General features: G+C 47.7%; 1 protein-coding gene across 1 annotated transcript in view; it reads right to left on the bottom strand.

Moving 5' to 3' along the window:
• The window catches only part of LOC147098983 (uncharacterized), a 411,709-nt gene that overhangs the window by 45,369 nt on the left and 342,321 nt on the right, over positions 1–24,019 (bottom strand). Inside the window, exons 25-29 of the mRNA XM_085969501.1 lie at positions 19,472–19,988; positions 13,577–13,714; positions 10,942–11,089; positions 6,572–6,689; positions 5,727–5,886 (exon numbers count right to left, since the gene is read on the bottom strand). Coding sequence (XP_085825627.1) covers positions 5,727–5,886; positions 6,572–6,689; positions 10,942–11,089; positions 13,577–13,714; positions 19,472–19,988 — 1,081 coding nt within the window. The remainder of the gene's footprint in view (positions 1–5,726; positions 5,887–6,571; positions 6,690–10,941; positions 11,090–13,576; positions 13,715–19,471; positions 19,989–24,019) is intronic.

The following is a 24,019-nucleotide window of genomic DNA, read 5'->3' as shown; positions in this document are numbered from 1 at the left end:
CACCCTTCATTAGTTTAAAGCCCTGTCTACTGCCCTAGTTATTCGATTCACCAGGGCACTGTTCCCAGCCCGGTTTAAGTGGAGCCCGTCCTAACGGAACAGCTCCCTCTTTCCCCAGTACTGTTGCCAGTAGCCCATGAACAAAAACCCATTCCTCCCACACCACTTATTGAGCCACACATTAAAGCCTCTAATTTGTTTGTCCCAATGCCAATTTGCGCATGGCTCAGGTAACAATCCAGAGATTATTACCTTTGAGGTTCTGCTTTTTAATTTGGATCCTAGCTCCTCAAACTCTCTCAGCAGAACCTCATTCCTAGTTCTACCTATGTTGTTAGAACATAGAAAAAAAACATAGAAAAATAGGAGCAGGAGTAGGTCATTCAATCCTTCCGAGCCTGCTCCGCCATTCAATATCATGGCTGATCCTCTATCAATTCAATTCAATTCAAATCGCTTTATTGGCATGACAAGGTACATCTTATGTTGCCAAAGCATCGAGAAACATTCATGGTTGTACAGAAAAATACAGATCTATCCATACAGTGTATAAACAGATATATCCCTGAGTGTATAAATATACATTCATATAATTTGTATATACTCTTTTCTTATATTTAGTGGTTGTCCCTCTGTTTATGGCAAGCTGTAACATAGCGTGCCGCTAAGGTTACACAATTTCTCTCTTCCCCTAGTAGGTATGGGAGTTTTTGGTCGTCATTCAAATTTCTGAATTCCAGGCATATTTTTGTGAATTTTGGGTAGCTCAATACCATATTCCCGCTCTCTCCCCATACCCCTTGATGCCTTTTGTGTCTAGAAATCTATCTATCTCCTTCTTAAGTATATTCAGTGACTTGGCCTCCACAGCCTTCTGTTGTAGAGAATTCTACAGGTTCACCACCCTCAGTGAAGAAATTTCTCTTCATCTCAGTCCTAAATGTTCTACCCTGTATCCTGAGACTGTGATCCCTTGTTCTGGACCCCCCAGCCAGGGGAAACATCCTCCCTGCATCCAGTCTGTCTAGCCCTGTCAGAATTTTATACGTTTCAATGAGATCCCCTCTCATTCTTCTAAACTCTAGTGAATACAGGCCGACCCGACCCAATCTCTCCTCATACGACAGTCCTGCCATCCCAGGAATCAGTCTGGTGAACCTTCGCTGCACTCCCTCTATGGCAAGTATATCCTTTCTTTGGTAAGGAGACCAAAACTGCACACAGTACTCCAGGTGTGGTCTCACCAAGGCCCTGTATAACTGTAGTAAGCACCTGCATGTTTGCTTTCAGTGACTGGTGTACAAGGACACCCAGGTCCCTTTGTACATCAACATTTCCCAATCTATCACCATTTAAATAATACTCTGCCTTTCTGTTTTTCCTACCGAAGTGGGTAACTTCACATTTATCTACGTTATACTGCATCTGCCATGTATTTGCCCACTCACTCAACTTGTCCAAATCACCTTGAAGCCTCTTTGCATCCTCCTCACAACTCACAACCCCACCTAGTTTCGTGTCGTCAGCAAACTTGGAAATATTACATTTGGTTCCCTCATCCAAATCATTGATATATATTGTGAATAGCTGGGGCCCAAGCACTAATCCCTGCGGTACCCCACTAGTCACTGCCTGCCACCCCGAAAAAGACCCATTTATTCCTACTCTCTGTTTCCCGTCTGTTAACCAATTTTCAATCCATGCCAGTATATTACCCCCAATCCCATGTGCTTTAATTTTGTACACTAACCTCTTATGTAGGACTTTATCAAAGGCCTTCTGAAAATCCAAATACACCACATACACCTTATCTATTCTACCAGTTACATCCTCAAAAAACTCCAGTTGGTTTATCAAACACGATTTCCCTTTCATAAATCCATGTTGACTGTCTAATCCCATTGATATTTTCTAAGCATCCTGTTATCACATCCTTTATAATACATTTTCCCTACTACTGATGTCTGTAGTTCCCTGTTTTCTCTCGCCCTCCTTTTTTAAATAGTGGGGTTACATTTGCCACCCTCCAATCTGCAGGAACTGTTCCATAATCTATGGAATTTTGGAAGATGACAACCAGTGCATCCACTATTTCCATGGCTACCTCTTATAGTACTCTGGGATGCAGATTATCAGGCCCTGGGGATTTATCAGCTTTCAGTCCCATTAATTTCTCCAGCACTATTTTTTTTACTAATACTAATTTCCTTTAGTTCCTCCTTCTCACTAGACCCTTGTTTCCCTAGCATTTCTGGGAAGTTATTTGTGTCCTCTACCATGAAGACAGAACCAAAATATTTGTTTAATTACTCTGCCATTTCCTTGATCCCCATTATAAATTCTCCCGTTTCTGACTGTAAGGGACCTACATTTGTCTTCACTACTCTTTTTCTTTTTACATACTTGTAGAAGTCCGCTTTTATGTTCCTTGCAAGTTTACGCTCATACTCTAGTTTTCCCCTCATAATCAATCTCTTGGTCCTTTTTTGCTGAACTCTAAACTGCTCCCAATCCTCAGGCTTGCTACTTTTTCTGGCAACTTTATATGACTCCTCTTTGGATCTAATACTATCCTTAATTTCTTTTGTTAGCCATGGTTGGGCCGCTTTTCCTTTTGTGTTTTTGCGCCAGAAAGGAATGTATAACTGTTGCAATTCATGCATTCGTTCCTTAAATGTTAGCCATTGCCTGTCCACCGTCGTGCCTTTTAATGAAGCTTCCCAATCTATCATAGCCAACTCACTCCTCATACCTTCGTAGTTTCCTTTGTTTAGATTTAGGACCCTAGTTTCAGATTGGACTTCTTCACTTTCCATCTTAATGTCGTTGGTCCCTACATGGACCACGACAACTGGATCCTCCCCCTCCCACTTCTTCTCCAGCCGTGAGGCGATATCCTTAACCCTGGCAACACAGCCTTCAGTACTCCCTGTCGACGCTGCAGAGAACAGTAATTATTCCCCTGACTATACTGTCACCTACCACTACCACATTCATTTTCACTCCCCCCCCCCACTTGAATGGCCTCCTGTACCACGGTGCTGTGGTCAGTTTGCCCATCCTCCCTGCAGTCCTTGTTCTCATCCACACAGCCAGCAAGTACCTCGTACCTGTTGGACAAGGTCAAGGGCTGAGGCTCCTCCATCACTAGATCCTAGGTCCGCATACCTTCCTGACTCGCAGTCACACCCTCCTGTCCCTGACCATTGACGAACTCTAAAGTACTGCTTAACCTAAAGGGTGTGACTGCCTCCTGGAACAAAGTGTCCCGGTAACTCTGCCCCTCCCTGACGCCCCGCAATGTCTGCACCTCGTACTCCAGCTCAACAACTCTGAGCCGAAGTTCCTCGAGCTGCAGACACTCACTGCAGATGTTCAATTAAACTTAAATTTAAATTAGATAGGCAGCTTTTGTTAAAAAAAAGCGAGTGACTTCCTGTTTGCTCACCCGGTTTACTCAGACTCTGAGCAGCTCCCTCGTGCTCTCCGTCACTTCACTTTATCGGATTTTGCCTTTCGTTAGTTTCACTGCCTGCTCTTCTTAAACTATTTTTTATATTAGTTATTAACTATTCTGAATATTTAATGATTTATTGTCCCCGAACCGCTGTCAAAAAAAAACTTTCCCACCCGACCCGCCACCGACACCCCGGAAAATTCCAGTCAGCCTGCAGCGTAAATGGGATAAATTCCGAATGCACCATATGACACAGTAACCGACTCGAGACACAAGGGGGGCGATTTTGCCAATGGGGGCGTGTTGGGGGGCGGGACTGCTGCTTGTTGGGTTTTAGTCCCGCCTCCATTGACTTGTGCCCAACCCACGCTATTTTCCCTTGATTGACCTTGTTAAACCCCGCCCAGTGGGCTCAGCAGGCCAATTAAGGGGAAGCCAGTTACAGAGAACGTCAGCGTATGACGTTTCATCTGTCAAAAATTTTTGACAGATGAATTGTCATCGTTTGACAGCTCTGTGAAGCTGTAAACACTGACATTCTCTGTTGTTTCATGAGTCCTTGTATTCAAGGCTCATCAAACCTCTTTTGTGAGCAGAAATTAGATGGATGTTGCATCGGAGAATGCAGCAGCCATCTGTCATCTCTGCCGGTGAGATGCGAGACTCTCCGGTTCCCCAACGGTTGAAGCCTGCAGGAAGAAACAAAGGTAAGTAAACATTTTCTATCACTTTCCACTCACCTCACATACTTACCTCTCCACACTTGCGCCCATCACTCGCCTTCACAGCGCACTTTTCGACCCCTCCGACTCCCGCAGACCCACTGCTCGCCTCGGTGACCCTGGCAGAGTTTCCCAACGTCGGGAAGCCCGCGCCTCTATTGGTAAAATGGGGATTATCCTCTTAACTGCCTGTTAACTACCTGTTAATGGGCAGTTAGTTGGCTGTAATCCCCTTCCCAGTTCCCTGGAAGATGGCACGGAGACAGGATGGGTAACCACCCCCAGATTCTGCCATTTTCCCGGCAGTCCCACCTCCAAACCCAACTGCCCAGGGCTGGTAAAATCATCCCGTGTGTGTCTGTGACGTGTGGATCACTGCGCTGCCCAAGGCTGGTGATTTAAACACTCTTCAGTTGAGGTGCATTCTGGCAAAGGAGGACTCAGCATTTAGGTCCCGAGGAGACTCATGAAGGTAGGACCCAGGTCCATGGAAGGATTTAACCCAGACAGTAACTACGGTTGCCACTTGCCAACCCTCCGGGGTTGATCTGGAGTCTCCAGAAGGTGTCTATAATACACCAGGATTCCCAACAGCGGGAGATGGGCTCAGTGGCATTTTTCATCTCATGTTTTATTTTATGTATCCCCCTCCCTCAACGTAGGGAGATGTGTGTCCCTAGTGAACTACCATTTCCCCACAAATTCAGGCTTGGGCTGATAGGTGGCAAGTAACATTCGCACCACACAAGTGCCAGGCAATGACTTTCTCCAACAAGTGAGAGTCTAACCACCTCCCCTTGACATTCAACGGCATTACCATCGCCAAATCCCCCACCATCAATACCCTGGGGGGTCACCATTGACCAGGAACTTAACTGGACCAGCCACATAAATACTGTGGCGACAAGAGCAGGTCAGAGGCTGGGTGTTCTGCGGCGAGTGTCTCACCTCCTGACTCCCCAAAGACTTCCACCATCTACAAGGCACAAGTCAGGAGTGTGATGGAATACTCTCCACTTGCCTGGATGAGTGCAGCTGCAACAACACTCAAGAAGCTCAACACCATCCAGGAAAAAGCAGCCCACCTGATGGGCACCCCATCCACCACCTTAAACATTCACTCCCTCCACCACCGGCGAACCGTGGCTGCAGTGTGTACCATCTACAAGATGCACTACAGCAACTCGCCAAGGCTTCTTCGACAGCACCTCCCAAACCCGCAAACTCTTCCACCCAGAAGGACAAGGGTAGCAGGTGCATGGAAACACCACCACCTCCAAGTTCCACTCCAAGTCACACACCATCCTGACTTAGAAATAGATCGCCGATCCTTCATCGTCGCAGAGTCAAAATCCTGGAGCTCCCTCCCCAACAGCACTGTGGGAGCACCTTCACCACACGGACTGCAGCAGTTCAAGAAGGCGGCTCACCACCACCTTCTCAAGGGCAACTCGGGATAGACAGCGATGCCCACATCCCAGGAACGAATTTAAAAAAGCAACACGTGGCCCTCAAAGCGAGATCGAGTTCCTTCCCTCCCCCATTACCTGGTTTTGTCGCAGCAGCTCCTCGTTCTCCCGTTGGCTCCGTGTCAGGTCCTTCTCCCGCAACTGCGTCTCCTTCACCTGGTGGTTGATCTCCAAGCATTTGCGGGAGTATTGTTCTGACAGCACCTGCAGCTCCCTCTGGAGCGACTCCAGCTCCTCCCTGTGGGGGAAGCAGCAAGGGACTCCAAGTAAGGAAACAAATCCAGCCAGTGACCGACAATCACACAAAGCAACACGCGAACACCCAAATGGCAAACACTCCTTTGGACCAGCCACTTTTTAATAGGCTGCATAGAGTGACACCACAATTCCCGGCCAGAATGGAGATGACTGGGTAATTCCCCCATCAATCACGCACTGCTGTAAGTGACTGGGATTGAGTTTACGCACAGAATTTGTATTATGTAACTATCCTCCACTCACTGTATTTTGCTGGAGAAATAATCCTGCTTTTATCAGGAGTATTTGCTGCAGTTTCGGTCATGAGTTCTGTTACTAAATAGACTCTGTAGACTGTTTGCTGTAGTGCGCTGTTTAAATTGACTGTTTGCTGAGTAAATAGATGCTGTTTGCTGTAAAATAGACTGTTTGCTGTGAGCCCTGCCGTAAGTCCCGCCCCACCTCCAACTCATTGGCCGACAGTGGTGTTAATAGACACACTGCTTTTTTTTTTAACACCAGAAAAATAGTTTAAATTCCTGTTGAAGAAAGGCTGCTCCCTGTGCTAGCTGGTGCCGCTTTCTGAGGGGTTCCCACACATACTGGCTCTGTCTGCGCTTCCCAATTTGACCTCGATTCCCGAGGGATGCCTGACATAAACTTCCCAAGGGGTAACCCGTACTCACTGGTGCCGCTTGCGAAGTCTCTCCAAGTCGCTGTTGTTTGCAACGTGCTGAGTGCTGCGCAGTCTCTCCAGCTCCCTCTCCAGCTCCTCACGGTGGGCCTTCTTCACCGCTTCAATGGCTGTGACAGAAAACACAGACCCGTGAGCTGCCAGCTTTATGGCTGAAATTAATTCTTGCACATTTTAGACAACTGTTGACAACATGGGCTTGTGACCCAGAACTCCTTATTATCAGTCTGCAGCTAATTACCATCTCAATGAGATCAAGTCCCGTTCACCCATCACCCCTGACATGAATCAGTCATTCATGAAAGAAAGCCTTCTGGAATAATACTGAGCGGCCTGCGGGTGGCGCTGTCCAGGGAGAGTATAAATACTCGGGTACGGGCCCAGCTTGCGCAGGACATTCTTAACAGGAACTAGTGAAGGACACAACTAGACCTCCATGTTGTAAAACAGTTGATTAAAGCTTTGTTTAATGCTCAGACCAAGTGCCTAGTAGTTTTCTTAGATCAACCCCTGCGCTCACTGACCAACACTGGCTCCTGGGTCCGACAACGACTTGCTTTTAAGATTCTCATCCTTCTGTTTAAATCCTTCCATGGCCTCACCCCCTCCCTATCTCTGTAACCTCCTCCAGCCCTAGAACCACCGCCGCCCCCCCCCCCCCCGAGATAGCTGCGCTCCTCCAATTCTGTCCTCTTGAGCCTCCCTGATTTTAATCGCTCCACCATTGGCGGCCGTGCCTTCAGCTGCCTGGGCCCTGAACTCTGGAATTCCCTACCTAAACCTCTCCGCCTCGCCACCTCTCTCTCCTCCTTTAAGACGCTCTTTAAAACCTACCTCTTTGACCAAGCCCTGTCCTAATATCGCCTTATGTGGCTCGGTGTCAAATTTTATTTAATCGCTCCTGTGCAGCGCCTCGGGACGTTTTACTACGTTAAAGGCACTATATAAATGCAAGTTGTTGTTGTTACGGGTGGCGATGTTTCATACAGGTGAGTGACCCAGCTTCAAAATAGTGAGTCTGGGACCACAAGCTTCATCTTTCAATTAAACCTAAGGAGGGAGATATGATGGAAGAGCCAAGAATTTACATATACTTGTACAAACCGCAAGGATTATATGAGGAAAGTATGAAATAAGAGGCAAAGTTCTGAGGTGGATTAGAAATTGGCTTAACCAGGGACTACAAACGGTACAAAAGCAAAACACGGATGCTGGAAATCTGAAATAAAAACTGAAAATGCTGGAAATACGCGGAGCTATACAGACTGCTTATTTTTTGAACATTTTAATTTTTTTCCCTCCCAGAAGGCAGTTCAACTTTAAGGGCTCGAGACTGCTTTCAAAACTGACAGCCTTGCTTTAAAGAGAATGCAGCGTCGCCACAGCGACGCGACATCGGGCCTCCAGCCGAGATCACAGCCTGAAGCAGCACGTTCCTCGCTGGGCTGCGCGCTGAAATCATTCAAATTAGCAGGCCGCACCAAATCAACGCGCTGCCTGCGCTTCCTGAATGGGCGCAAGCAAATCTCGCCCTGCGCTGGCCCCGCCCGTTTTGGGGCCTTATCGAATTTCACTCCTCCCACCACCACGCCGAGTGTCAATGGGCTATTTGACTGTAGGAGGCATCCTGGCTGAGCCCAATCTTGTCCTCAGCTGACATCCACACGCTTTCCAAAGGGTGACTGGAGAGGGAACCCGACCCCGTGTTTCCCCCTCCCTAGACCAGAAGTGCTTGCGGCCAGCTGGAGCTCTCCTGTAGGGTCTTGGCCCCGGCACGCAATCTCAGCACAGATTGGGATTGGTACCTGGGGCCCCCCCCCCAAGGTATATGTGGCTTAGCATCACGCCAGGGGGGGGCGCACATACCTGCTCAGTCAGCAGAAGACCTTTCATCCGGTATTTTACACGTTAATACTGTTGTTTGCGGAAGCTGTAGAGTAGAGCAGAGACACCAAGAATAGAGTTTGCATTCCCCCTTTTAGTGACATCAATAAGTCCGGTTCCAATCATGTCAAGAATATGGTCAGCTGGCCATGCGTGAGGTCATGTGCCCATTCACTGAGGCCTCTCATTCATCTCTTTGCCTTTGTTTTGTCCCTGCTCAAATGCTTCTCTCTCTTCTCCCTTCACTGACTCATGAGGTCAAATGCCCATTTAGGAAGTCAACTGTCAATTCTTAAGGTCATTTTTTTTTCCCATGAGGTAACTGGATCAGACTCGAAGGGGAAATTCCACACAGGTGGGCATGTCACAGACTACCTCTAACAACTACCTCTGGGGCAGAGAATTCCAAAGGCTCACAACCCTCTGAGTGAAGAAATTTCTCCTCATCTCAGTCCTAAATGGCCGGCTCCTTAATTCTGAGACTGTGACCCCTAGTTCTAGACTCTCCAGCCAGGGGGAAACAGCCTCTCAGCATCTACCCTGTCAAGCCCTCTAAGAATTTTATATGTTTCAATGAGATCACCTCTCATTCTTCTAAACTCCAGAGAATATAGGCCCATTCTACTCAATATCCCATCATAGGAGAGTCCCCTCAACACCAGGACTCAATCTAGTGAATCTTCATTGCACCCGCTCTAAGGCAAGTATATCCTTCCTTAAATAAGGAGACCAAAACTGTACACAGTACTCCAGGTGTGGTCTCACCAAAGCTCTATATAATTGCAGCAAGACTTCCTTACTCTTATACTCCAATCCCCTTGCAATAAAGGCTAACATACCATTTGCCTTCCTAATAGCTCGTTGTACCTGCATGTGTACAAGAACCCCCAAATTCCTCAGAATACCATCATTTACTAGTATCTCACCTATTAAAAAATATTCTGCTTTTCTATTCTTCCTACCAAAGTGGATAATTTCACACTTCCCCACATTATAATCCATCTGCCACCTTCTTGCCCCAATCACTTGCAGCCTCTTTACATCCTCCTCACAGCTTACTTTCCCACTTAGCTTTGTATCATCAGCAAATTTGGATATCTTACACTCGGTCCCCTTAACTAACTTATGATATAGATTGTAAATAGCTGAGGCCCAAGCACTAATCCTTGCGGCACTCCACTAGTTACAGCCTGCCAACCCGAAAATGACCCATTTATTCTTACGCTCTGTTTTCTGTCCATTAAACAATCCTCAATCCATGCTAATATATTACCCCCAAACCCATGAGCCCTAATCTTGTCTAACAACCTCTTATGTGGCACCTTATCAAATGCCTTCTGAAAATCCAAATATACTACATTTACTGGTTCCCCTTTATCTACCCTGCTAGTTACACCCTCAAAAAACTCTACTAGATTTGTCAAACACAAGTTCCCTTTCATAAAACTGTGAAATGAAAATGAAAAAAGGCATCTAAGAATAACGTTGAAGATTTGGTGGCCAATCAGATGAATTTAGTTCTCCCTAATGTGTAGTACACCTGGGTCAAATAGGACTGATCAAACAATCAGGAAGCTTCGCCTCAGAAATATCACTGCACCAGAAAGCCCACGGAATTCTAAATTCTATTCAATGAAGTTCCGTGTGCATGAACAGGGGCTGAAGTCAGTCACGGCCCAGTGGGTAGCACTCTCACCTCTGGGTCCCGCTCCAGAGACTTGAACACAAATCTAGGCTGACGCTCCCACTGCAGTGCTGAGGGAGTGCTGCACTGTCGGAGGTGCCTTCTTTCGGATGAGACGTTAAACCGAGGCCCCGTCTGCCCTCTCAGGTGGAGGTAAATGATCCTATGGCACTACTTCAAAGAGGAGCAGGGGAGTTCTCTCCGGTGTCCTGGCCAATATTTATCCCTCAATCATCATCACTAAAAGCAGACGATCTGGTCGTTCTCACATTGCTGTTTGTGGGAGCTTGCTGTGCGCAAATTGGCTGCTGCATTTCCTACATTACAACAGTGACTACAAAAGTATTTAATTGGCTTTAAACCGCTTTGGGATATACTGAGGTCGTGAAAGGAGCTATACAAAGACAAGACTTTCAAAGTAGCCCCCCAGAATATAGGGAGCTCTCCACAAAAGTGTCTCCTGGCAGTTTATTTTAGACTTGGGCATAAAGTGCAAAATCAAAATTGCCTTCCTCCGCCCCTTAACATGGCAAGTGACGTAAGAAAACTACGAGGCACTTGGTCTAAGCGTTAAACAAAGCTTTAATCAACTGTTTTACAACATGGAGGTCTACTTGTGTCCTTCACTAGTTCCTGTTAAGAATGTCCTGTGCAAGCTGGGCCCGTGCCCGAGTATTTATACTCTCCCTGGACAGCGCCACCTGTAGGCCGCTCAGTATTATTTCATAAGTCTTTCTTTCATGAATGACTGATTCATGTCAGCAAGTATTGGGTCTGCAATAGCCTACTCATACCAGAGATGGTGGCGTCGGTTTCCTCAGACAGTAGTCGGTCTTTGTCGTATTGGACCTTCTCTATCTCCCGCTTGTGTTGTCGCTGAAGCTCCTCCATGGCCTTCCGATGAGATTCCTCCATCTCCAGGAAGCCGCGCTCACAGGTTGCCTGAAACGTTGAAAGGGTCAGAGCGATGAGGGCGAAACATCTGGTGGGGAGAGGGGTGATGGGCGAGGGAGAAGACAAAGAAAGGCCAGGATTCCACTCCCGGGGCCAAAAAGGGTTAAATTATGAGGGCAAGTTGCATAGACCGGGCTTGTATTCCCTTGAATATAGAAGATTAAAGGGTGATCTAATTGCGGTGTTTAAGATGATTAAAGGAGTTGATCGGGTCGAGAGAGAGAAACTCTTTCCTCTGGTGGGGGGAGAGTCCAGAACAAAGGGGCAGAACCTTAAAATTAGAGCCAGGCCGTTCAGGGGTGATGTCAGGAAGCACTTCTTCACACAAAGGTTGGTGGGAAATGGAAATCTTCCCCACCCCCCAAAAAAACTGTTGAGGCTTCGGGGGGCAATTGAAAATTTCAAAACCGAGATGGATTTTTGTTAGGCTAGGGTATTAAGGGTTACGGAACCAAGGCGGGTAGATGGAGTTCAGATACAGATCAGCCATGATCTCATTGAATGGCGGAACAGGCTCGAGGGCTGAATGGGCTATTCCTGTTCCTATGATTGATTCCCTATGGCCCTACTGGTGAGGACATCAAGTGAGGACAGCATCAGGACTGGTTGTGATGCTCTCGATGGTTGACTAGCCTGCTGACACATTTGAAGAACGGTCACTTGGGTGAGATACTAGAGGCCAGCTTGTGCTCGCGGAAAGGTACCCCACGGTGAGATAGCACGGTGAGTGGAGATAGAATCATAGAGTGATACGCACAGGAGGAGGTCATTAGCCACATTTCTGCCTGTGCTGACTCAATGGAAGAGCTCTCCAATTAGTCCCAGTCCCCCGCTCTTTCCCCACAGCCCTGCAAAGTATTTTATACTCTCCCTGGACAGCGCCACCCGTTTCAAGTATTTATCCAATTCCCTTTTGAAAATTATTATTGAATTTGCTTCCACCGCCCTTTCAGGCAGCGCGTTCCAGATCATAACAACTCGCTGCGTAATTTATTTTTTCCTCATGTCGCCTCTGGTTCTTTTGCCAATTACCTTAATTCTTTGCCCTCTGGTTATCGACCCTTCTGCTACTTGAAACAGTTTCTCGTTATTTACTCTAGCAAAACCCTTCAAATCTCCCCTAAACCGTCTCTGCTCTGAGGAGAACAACCCCAGCTTCTCTAGTCTCTCCAAGCAATTGAAATCTTTTATTCCTGGTACCATTCTAGTAAATCTCCTCCGCATCCTCTCCAAGGCCTTGACATCCTTCCTAAAGTGTGAGGCCCAGAATCGAACACAATACTCCAGCTGGGGCCTAACCAGTGCTTTATAAAGGTTCAGCATAACTTCCTTGCTGTTAGAACATAAGAAACAGGCGCAGGAGTCGGCCGATCGTACCCCTCGAGCCTGCTCCGCCATTCAATAAGATCATGGCGGATCCAATCTTGGCCTCAACACCACTTTCCCGCTCTCTCCCCATACCCCTCGACTCCCTTGTACAGGAAACTTTGGTTTATCCGGAGGTTGTATGTCCGGAAACCTCGATCTACCGGCAGAAATCAGGAGCCGTTTTGTTAGGTTTTTTTTCTTCTCGTGGCTTTGTTTCTTCTCGTGGCTTTGTTTTCAACAGTCGGGCTCTGGAAAGTCTCTCTGAAGCTGTTGCTAAGCTACAGAGACGCTTCCAAGGTACGGGCCGACTGTTTACAAGCTGTTGCTAAGCAACAGTGTTTGTTGTCAGATACGGAGATGAAAACCTCCGTATGCTTCAACATTAACTTTGTATGTCCGGCAGTTTTGATAGATCGGCGACGGCTCGGTCCCGTCGATGCCGGATATAACAAAGTTTCCTGTAGTTCAAATGTCTGTCTATCTTCACCCTGAATATATTCAGTGACTCCGCCTCCACAGCTCTCTGGGGTAGAGAATTCCAAAGATTCACGACCCTCAGAGAAGAAATTCCTCCTCATCTCTGTCTTAAGTGGGCGACCCCTTATTCTGAAACTATGTCCCCTAGTTCTAGATACCCCCACTAGGGGAAACATCCTCAGCATCTACCCTGTCAATCCCCCTCAGAATCTTATATGTTTCAATAAGATCACCTGTTGTACCTTATGCCTCTGTTGATAAAGCCAAGGATCCCAAATGCTTTTTTTTTTTAAAAACAGCCTTCTCAACTTGTCCTGCCACCTTCAAAGATTTGCATACATACACCCACAGGTCGCTCTGTTCCAGCAGCCCCTTTTAAATTGTACCATTTAGTTTATACTGCCTTTCCTCATTCTTCCAACCATAATGAATCACCTCGCGCTTCGCTGCATTAAATTTCATCTGCCGTGTGCCTGCCCGTGGGAGATGGGGAGAAGAACATTGACAACAGCGCCCAGTGGGCTCAGAGTGCGAGTGCCCACAGCGAGAGCCTGCCCGCCTTTGTCCGGGCCGTCATTATGTCAGGGATCCAGCGGAATGGCCTTTACTTGTCTCGAGCGAGCTCCCTACCTGAGAGATGAAGCCTTTCGGAATCTGCGCTCTTAGCTCCTCGGGTGACCTTACTAGTCCCTGGAGCCGGTTGCTCTGCACCCGGAAAGATCCCAGCTCTCTCCTGGCTTGATCCAGCTGTAGATTTAGGGAGGCGATCTGAAATTTGAGGAAGAGGAAACTATTCAAATCCTTGAAAATGGCTTGATCCAGGATTCCCAGCAACATGATGGGAGCACTGGGAATCAAATTTCAAAACCGAGATCGATATATTGTTAGGCAAGGGTACTGAGGGATATGGAGAGTGAAGTAGTTGACTCAGAGACTAGGGTCCTGAATTTAAATAAAGGAGACTACGATGGTATGAGGTGCGAGTTGGGTAGGATGGATTGAGGAATGTCACTTAAAGGGTTGACGGTGGATGGGCAATGGCAAACATTTAAAGATCGCATGGATGAACTACGGAATTTGTTCATCCCTGTTTGGCATAAAAATAAAACAAAAAAGGTGACTCAACTGTGGCTAACAAGGGAAGTTAGGGATAGCATAAGATCCAAGGAGAGGACATATAAATTGGCCAGAAAAAGCAGCAAACTTGAGGATTGGGAGCAGTTTAGGATTCAGCAAAGGAGGACAAAGGGATTAATTAGGAGGGGGGAAATAGATTATGAGAGTAAGCTTGCAGGGAACATAAAAACTGACTGTAAAAGCTTCTATAGATATGTGAAGAGAAAAAGATTGGTGAAGACAAGTGTAGGTCCCTTGCAGTCAGAATCAGGGGAATTTATAATGGGGAACAAAGAAATGGCAGACCAATTAAATACATACCTTGGTTCTGTCTTCACAAAGGAGGACACAAATAACCTCCCAGAGATGTCGGGGAACATAGGGTCTAATGAGAGGGAGGAACTGATAGAAATCAGTATTTGTAGGGAAATGGTGTTAAGGAAATTGACGGGATTGAAGGCCGATAAATCCCCAGGGCCTGATAATCTACATCCTAGGGTACTTAAGGAAGTGGCCCTAGAAATAGTAGATGCATTGCTGGTCATCTTTCAAAATTCTATAGATTCTGGAACAGTTCCCATGGATTGGAGGGTAGCTAATGTTACCCCACTATTCAAAAAAGGTGGTAGAGAGAAAATGGGGAATTATAGACCGGTAAGCCTGACATCGGTAGTGGGGAAAATGCTAGAGTCCATTATAAAATATGTAATAGCAGAGCACTTGGAAAACAGTGACAGGATCGGACAAAGTCAACATGGATTTACAGAAGGTAAATCGTGCTTGACTAATCTACTGGAATTTTTTGAGGATGTAACTGGTAGAATAGATAAGGGAGAACCAGTGGATGTGGTGTATTTGGACTTTCAGAAGGCTTTCGATAAGGTCCCGCATAAGAGATTAGCGTGTAACATTAAAGCACATGGGATTGGGGGCAAGGTACTGACTTGGATAGAGAACTGGCTGGCAGACAGGAAGCAAAGAGTTGGAATAAACGGCTCTTTTTCCAAGTGGCAGGCAGTGACTTGTGGGGTACCGCAGTGATCGGTCCTTGGACCCCAGCTATTCACAATATATATTAATGATCTAGACGAGGGAACTAGATGTAATATCTCCAAGTTTGCAGACGACACAAAGCTGGGTGGGCGTGTGCACTGTGAGCAGGATGCCGAGAAACTCCAGTATGATTTGGACAGGTTGGGTGATTGGGCAGATATATGGCAGATGCAGTTTAATGTGGATAAATGCAAGGTTATCCACTTTAGTGGCAAAAACAGGAAGGCAGATTATTATCTGAATGGCAATACATTGGGAGAAGGGGAAGTGCAACGAGACCTGGGTGTCCTTGTGCACCAGTCGCTGAAAGTAAGCATGCAGGTGCAGCAGGCAGTTAAGAAGGCAAATGGTTAGTTGGCCTTCGTAGCGAGAGGATTCGAGTACAGGAACAAGGATGTCTTGCAGTTGTACAGGGCCTTGGTGAGACCACACCTTGAGTATTGTGTGCAGTTTTGGTCACCTTCACAGAATCACAGAAATCACAGAAACCCCACAGTGCAGATAGAGGCCATTTCGGCCCATCGAGCCTGCACCGACACATATCCCACCCGATCCCCGTAACCCCTACACCAACACATATCCCACCCTATCCCCGTAACCCCACGTATTTAATCCCCCTGACACTAAGGGTCAATTTATCATAGCCAATCATCCTAACCCGCACATCTTTGGACTGTGGGAGGAAACCGGAGCACCCGGAGGAAACCCACGCAAACACGGGGAGAATGTGCAAACTCCACAGAGACAGTCACCCGAGGCCGGATTCGAACCCGGGTCCCTGGCGCTGTGAGGCAACAGTGCTAACCACTATGCTACCTTATCTGAGGAAGGATGTTCTTGCCTTGGAGGGAGTGCAGCGAAGATTCACCAGACTGATGCCTGGGATGGCAGGAATGACGTATGAGGAGAGATTGGGTCGATTGGGCTTATACTCGCTGGAGTTTAGAAGAATGAGAGGGGATCTCATTGAAACTTATAAAATTCTAACAGGACTAGACAGACTAGATGCAGGAAGGATGTTCCCGATGGCGGGGGAGTCCAGAATCAGGGGTCGCAGTCTAAAGATAAAGGGTAAGCCATTTAGGACAGAGATGAGGAGGAATATCTTCACCCAGAGAGTGGTGAACCTGTGGAATTCTCTACCACAGAAGGCAGTTGAGGCCAATTCATTAAATATATTCAAGAAGGAGTTAGATATATTTCTTAAGGCTAAAGGGATCAAGGGATATGGGGAGAAGGCAGGGACAGGGTACTGAATCTGGATGATCAGCCATGATCTCATTGAATGGCGGAGGAGGCTCGAGGGGCCGAATGGCCTACTCCTGCTCCTATCTTCTATGTTTCTATGGAGCCAAGGCGAGTCGATGGAGTTGAGATACAGATCGGCCATGATCTGATTGAGTGTCTGGAGCAGGCTCGAGGTGCTGAATGGCCTCCTCCTGTACCTAAAGCTGCAGTAAGAAAGTGAACACAACTGAGCAGCACAGATGTACAAACTGTCTCGGCAGATCAGAGACACACTGATATAAAAACATAAGAAATAGGAGCAGGAGTCGGCCATTCGGCCCTTCGAGCCTGCTCCGCCATTCAATAAGATCATGGCTGATCTTCTACCTCAACTCATTCACCGGCCCTATCGCCATATCCCTTGATGCCCTTACTAGCCAGAAATCTATCGACTTCTGTTTTGAATATACCCAATTACTGAGCCTTCACAGCCCTCTGAGGTAGAGAACTCCAAAGATTCACCACCCTCTGTGTGAAGAAATTTCTTCTCATCTCAGTCCTGAACGGCCTACCCTTTATCCTGAGGCTGTGGCCCCTGGTTCTAGACTCCCCAGCCAAGGGAAACATTCTCCCAGCATCCACCCTATCAAGCCCTGTAATAATTTTGTGTGACACGAGACTTGCACAGTCTGGGCAGTAAGTGAGGGAGAGGAGTGACGGAAAGCTCGTAGAGTGTCAGTCTCATGAGCTAGAACAGCGATATCAAAGTGCCTGAGGTTGGGCCATACGTGGGCTCTGTATAAGAGGTTGCAGTTGGCATTAATGCATTGGTCAAAATACAGTACAGGAAAACCAAATGGGCTTTCATGTTGTGCCAATACATTTCTTGTTTGGTGCGCTGAATGCCTCGCCATAGACTTCTCCCACTTGTGACTGACCTGTAGTACTTCACTTAGTGACACATGTAGGTGTCAGCCGTGGCTCAATTGGCAGCACTCTCGTTTCTCAGTCAGAGGTCGTGGGTTCGAGTCCCACCCCAGACACCCGCGCACATAATCCAGGCTGACACTCCCAGTGCAGTACTGAGGGAGTGCTGCACTGTTGGAGGTGCCGTCTTTCAGGTGAGACATTAAACCGAGGCCTTGCCTGCCTCTCAGCTAAACGCAAAAGATCCTATGGCACTACTTTGAAGAAGAGCTCTCCCCGAGTGTCCTGGACAATATTTATCCCTCAATCGACACCTAAAAACAGATAATAACATTCCTGTTCGTGGGACCTTGCTGATCGCAAATTGGCTGCCACGTTTCCTACATTACAACAGTGTACTGCATTTCATTAAGTACTTCATTGGCTGAAACGGGCTTTGGGAGGTCATGATAGGTGCTCTAAAATACAAGTCTTTTTCTTTTTGGCCTGTGACAGACCAGTTCCCCCTAGGCTGGGGCCCAAAGAACAAAAGTGTCTCTAATTTGGAATTGCTCTGATAACCTCACGCCGATAAACCGCCAGAGGACATGTATGGGAAATGGAAAAGTGTGACACCCTGACACAGGAGATCGTGGTCTCCTGAGAGCGGCACTTTAACAAGGGGGCTAGTAAGAGAGCTCTACTCTATGTTACATGGTGCTCGAATCAGACACTGGGCATCTGAAATGGAAAGAGTTCTGTTCTCCGTCGCAAACAAGCATAAAATTCACAAAAAATGGGGCAGTAATTCCTCCCCAAACGCGTGAGTACGGAAGGGGTACTCACGCGTCTGGCCGGAGGAAATGCCGGTTTTCAGCATGCACAGCGCATGCGCTGAAAACCGGCATTTCCTCTCCTCCAACCCAAGAGTTGAAGAGGCTAGCGCGTGCGCTGTAGGGGGCAGCGCGTGCGTCTTGGATTTCCTCGGTTTTGGGGGATTTGCGCATGTGTAAAGGCCTCCGGTCTTTACGCTTGTAAAAAGCACACGTATTTATTTTTACAGGTAAGTGGTGTTTTAGTGTAATTTAGAATTTTTTTCCCCACAGGTTTATTATTTTAAAGAATCTACAATAAGGTAAGTTTAGTTTTAGACCCTTTTTATTAAAAATTTATTTTTTTCAAAAAATTATTGTTTAAATTATTTTTTTAAACTTATTTATACTTAATTTAATGATTGGGATGTTTTTAAATTTTTATTTAAAGTTTAAATAGTGTTTTGGGCCCCCGTAGTTTTCATGAGTTTGACAGCTAATACTCTCAAACTCATGAATGAACCTTCCCCTCCCGATTGGTTGTACAGTGCTCACCTGATCCCAGCCGGCACATCGCACTAACTACGCCGCTGGGTCAGGTAAGCGCTGCGCGCTGACATCTGAACCGGGCCTGTGACAGGAAATGCAAGCAGGCCCGGGCTTCAGATGTCAGCGCGCAGGGTGAATGCAGATCGGGGGCTTGCACCCGCGGGAAGCCCCCGACACCAAGTTCTGGGCCAATGTTACAAAACAAGTAAATCGAAGTGACAACCAACAACAACAACAACTTGCATTTATATAGCGCTTTTAACATAGTAAAATGTCCCAAGGCGCTCCACAGGGGCGTTATAAAACAAAATTTGACACAAAGCCACATAAGGAGAGAGTTGGGCAGCTTGGTCAAAGAGGTAGGTTTTAAGAAGCTTCTTAAAGGAGGAGAGAGACATAGCAAGCAGGAGAGGTTTAGGGAGGGAATTCCAGAGCTTAGGGTCATCACTCAGCCTGACCAGCGGTGGCGCCCATCACCTGTGACCCGTCACCTGTGTGAGGGAAGACCGCCAGAGGCTATGAGGGTAAAGGGGAGAAAATACCTGACCAAAAAAAACGACGTGACGATTTGAAAAGCATTGCTGGGATCTTTGGCCAATCTAATTTTTTGATGCCCGCACTTAGTGGTGAGGATGTGGAACACGTGGCGTGGCTGAGGCGAATAGCATAGGTGCATTTACAGGGAAGCGAGATAAACACACGAGGGAGAAAGGATATGCTGATAGGGCGAGATGAAGAGGGGTTGGGAGGAGGCTCGTGTGGAGAATAAACACCGGCACGGAGCAGTTATCCAAATGGCCTGTTTCTGTGCCGTACATTCTACGTTCTCGCCGCCCCATAATTCCAGGCATCACAGGCCTACCTCCTTCTTCAGTCGCTCCGTGGTCCCTGATGTCCCGCTGTCGTTCAGGCTGGAGCTGGAAGGCCGCACGCAGACGATAGGGACCTGCTTATGATCCCGCAGCGGAATGCGCTCGAGCTCCAGCCATTTGACCTCGATGTCTTTGCCGAGGGGTTCGGGTATTTGGGGGGGCAGGGCGCCCCGCTCCGCTCCTTTCCTCGGGCTGTCGTTCAGGTTGGCGGATTCGAACCACTTGCTGCGCTCGGCGATCCGCTGAGCCTGGTCGCGCTGCAGCTCGTCCGCCCGGGCGTGATCCTGCGCGCACGAGACGGCGGGATCCTGCGCGCGCGGCTGCTGGACCGGCTCCAGCTCCACGCAGTCGAAGGGCGGCAGACGCTGCTCGTAGCCGTCTGCCCTGCGACTGCTCCGATGGACGTCTGGTCGCGTCCTGTCCGCAGCCGCCGCTGCCTCTTGTCTCGCTGCATTCCTTCTTGCAATTGTGTCGCGGAAAGTGTTTTCTTTGTTACTGTCTGTTAAACTAGAATGTAAAAAAAAGAGGGATTACTGAAACCAGTTGCCACTAAATAATCGGAATGCCTCAGCAACTAACATTTATATAGCGCCATTAACATAGTAAAACGTCCCAAGGCGCTGCACAGGAGCAATTATCAAACAAAACTTGACACCGAGCCACATAAGGAGATATTCGGACAGGTGATGAGGTAGGTTTTAAGGAGCGTCTTAAAGGACGAAAGGGAGGTAGCGAGGCGGAGAGGTTTAGGGCGGGAATTGCAGAGTTTAGGGCCCAGGCAGCTGAAGGCACGACCACCAATGGTGGGGTGAAGGAAGTGGAGGATGGCTCAGAGGCCAGCGATGGAAGAGCGCAGAGGTCGCGGGGTGGGGTGGGGTTGGGGGTTGTAGGGCTGGAGGAGGTTACAGAGATAGGGAGGGGTGAGGCCGTTTGAACACGAGGATGAGAATTTTAAATCGGAGAGATCCACAACAGTGCATGAGACCAACAACATTTTTAGGGGTGACTCTTTGGTCCCTCGTCCCGGGAACAGGCTGAGTTTTAATTCCAGTTCTGCTCAATTTTGCAGGTTTCACCAATACTCTTACTGGCCATGATCCTGAGATTCTCCCCTCCCACCCTCGTCCTCTCCTGAAGATGCTGACTCATTGTAGTATATGGCTCCATGATGCCAGACTCACTCCAGGACTCCACCCAGGCTTTGGACCTTAGTAAGCTGTGATGGTCCCCACGACTGATTTAGACAAGCCCAATCCTGTCCTCAAGCGATGTGGGTCAGCTGTGGCTCAGCTGGTCGCACCCTCGCCTGTGGGTCAGAAGGTTGTGGGTTCATAGTCCCACTCCAGAGACTTGAGTACAAAAATCTAGGCTGACGTTCCAGTGCAGTGCTGAGGGAGTGCTGCACTGTCGGAGGTGCCATCTTTCGGATGAGACGTAAAAGATCCCGTGGCACTATTTCGAGGAAGAGCAGGGATGTTCTCCCCGGTGTCCTGGGGCCAATATTTATCCCTCAACCAACATCACAAGAACAGATTATCTGGTCATTATCACAATGCTGTTTGTGGGAGCTTGCTGTGAGCAAATTGGCTGCCGCGTTTCCCACATTACAACAGTGGCTACACCTCAAACAGTACTTCATTGGCTGTAAAGCGCTTTGGGATGTCCGGTAGTTGTGAAAGGTGCTGTAGAAATGAAAGTCTTTCTTCCTTTACTAGTAGTGGGCACTGGATAGTGATCAGGATCAGGAACGCTGGCTGATTGTTTTCCCTCTCTAGCCCAGGCATCTGCAGCTAACTGCAGAGTTTACGTCGAGCCCTCAAATGAGATCCGTCAACTCAGCCAGAGCTCTAGCCTGGGCCCTACCTGCTCCTGTAGGACTCCTTGTCAAATAGTGCAGTTGCCCAGTGAGGCTTTGGACCAGCTCTCTCACACTTTCAACTGAAAACTGTCCCATTTCTAAAAAAACGTTTCCACCTTCAGTCCAGTGACTTGTGGGCAGGTTAGCAGTGGCCCTGGCCTTTGGTACATAGGAAGGAACATACCAACACCAACAGGCCCTCGAGCCTGTTCCGCCATTCAATTAGATCATGGCCGATCTGCACCTTAACTCCATCTACCCGCCTTGGTTCTGTAACCCTTAATACCCTTACCCAACAACAAAATCCATCAATCTCAGTGTTGAAAGCTCCAATTGACCCCACCAGCCTCAACAGCTTTCAGATCACGGCTGATCTGTATATTAATGCCACCTGTCCGCCTTGGTTCCGTAACCCTTAATACCTTTACCTACTAAAAATCTATCAGTCTCAGTTTTGAACTTTTCAATTGACCCCCAGCCTCAACAGCTTTTTGGGGGAGAGAGTTCCAGATTTCCACCACCCTTTGTGTGAAGAACGGCCTGGCTCTAATTTTAAGGTTATGCCCCCTTGTTCTGGACTCCCCCCACCAGAGGAATTAGTTTCTTTCTATTTACCCTATCAACTCCTTTAATCATCTTAAACACCTCAATTAGATCACCCCTTAATCGTCTATACTCGAGGGAATACAAGCCTAGTCCACGCAGCCTGTCCACACAATTTAACCCTTTTAGTCCCGGTATCATTCTGGTGAATCGGCGCTGCCTCCCCTCCAAGGCCAATATATCCTCCTGAGGTGCGGAGCCCAGACTGGACACAGTGTCCCAGATGGGGTCTAGCCAGAGCTTTATATAACTGTAGCATAACTTCCTGCCCTGCAAGTGCCAGGATGAACTGGGGGGGAGGGGCGAAATGTGCCCGTGTCACTGTGACAATTGTATAAAATATTTTAAAGTAACTGAACAGTTGGGTTTAGGAAGACAGAATAGTCGTGCATACCTGCAACAGCCACATCTCAACAGGAGCGTGCTGTGTACGTGAGCAAATGGAGCTAGGGCATCTCCTGCCCCACAGCACGCCATCCAACCATATAGGGCAATGGCTTCGAGTTGTTGGCTTTCTAAGTTGGCATCTACTGGATTTTACAGTACTGATTGGGCAAAACCTTTCATTTAGCATTGGCACAAAGTTCATGTGGTGCACTGGACTGGCACTAAAGGGGCAAGCAATGGCCAACTCACCTCTTGGCAGCGGCAGGCCTCAATGTGCGTGACACGCAAGAGCACAATGCATTCAGGACAACAGCGGGTAAAGGTGGCAGGAAGTAAGATTCCGTGCCCACAAAGTCAAACATCCACTAACCCTGTTGGCGGGTTGGTGAGACGTTGCCGTTTCACACTGGGACAGCAGCAGCTTTCTGCCACGGCCACTTTGCAATAAACAGGCCCATTGTTTGGTCAAGTGCCCAGTGCAGACAGGGGCCAGCGTCAGAGTCAATGCAGCTGGAGCTCAAAGATTAAAATAAAAGGGCTCGTCTACAGTAGTAGGGGGGCATCACAGAGCTCCAAATCGTGGGAAGGAAACGGAAGAGGGAATCTGCCGTTAGATTAGAGAGATGACTCGGAATAATAAGATTCCGAAAATATGGGCAGGACTGCCCTCCTCCAGCAGGCCCACAGGGCAGAGATGCTGCTGGATCTGCTTATGAGCAATGGAATAGATCACATAGATGAGCACTTTGGAAAGAGTGACTACAATACGATCTGGTTTAAGAGCCAACTAGAAGGGGAAAGGATCAGTGCAGAATCTGGGGGCTGACTTTAGCAGTATAAGGATTGAGCTAGCTGGGGTGAGGTGGAAGGAGAAACTGGCACACAGAACTGTGGGAGCAACAGTGGGATGCTTCTAAAAAAAAGAGATTGGAAAGGTACAGAATTAGTATATTCCATTAAAAAAAATAAGGGGGGTTAAATTCAGTTGGTTTGCGCCTCCCGTTAGCGCCCCTCCTCCCTCTCGGGGCGCTACCTGGGAAAATCGGCCGCGGGTGTGCTAACTTTTTCAGTGCGCTACAATTAGTGCCCCGGCAAAGGTAGCGCCCCAAAGGGAGCGCTACCCAATTTTTACCCCAAGGAAACTAATCGTAATTTCAGGTGGCACGGATAAAAGTTTAGAAACCGACTAAAATTGCAGGGAGGGCCTGAATAATGAAAAAACTGAAGAAGAAGGTGAGGAAATAAGAGATTACAAGCGAGATAAGGAAAGCTAGGAGGGAGTTTAACGTATTAAAAGGAACAACAACTTGCATTTATATAGCGCCTTTAATGTAGTAAAACGTCCCAAGGCGCTTCACAGCAAAAGCAAAATACTGCGGATGCTGGCAATCTGAAATAAAAACAGAAAATGCTGGAGACACTCAGCAGGTCAGGCGGCATTTGTGGAGAGAGAAACAGAGTTAACGTTTCAGGTCGACGACCCTTCGTCAGAACTGGAAAAAGTTGGAGATGTAACAGGTTCTCTCTCACGTGGCAGCTGTTGATCACTCTGCCAGTGCCATTCACACTTCATCTCGAGCCATCTTTTGTTTCTTAACTTGTCCCATTACCATCTCCTTTTGCCTTGCACCATCATCCCTTTTGTCTCTTAATCTCTCCCCTTTCCCTGCCGCCGCACTTGCTTAAAAAT

Source organism: Somniosus microcephalus, chromosome 28 (assembly GCF_052327205.1).
Source record: "Somniosus microcephalus isolate GS21.2 chromosome 28, FLI_Smic_1.0, whole genome shotgun sequence".
Lineage (NCBI taxonomy): Eukaryota > Metazoa > Chordata > Chondrichthyes > Squaliformes > Somniosidae > Somniosus > Somniosus microcephalus.
The sequence above is the reverse complement of the archived record's forward strand: the minus strand, read 5'-3'. Positions and strand labels throughout refer to the sequence as shown.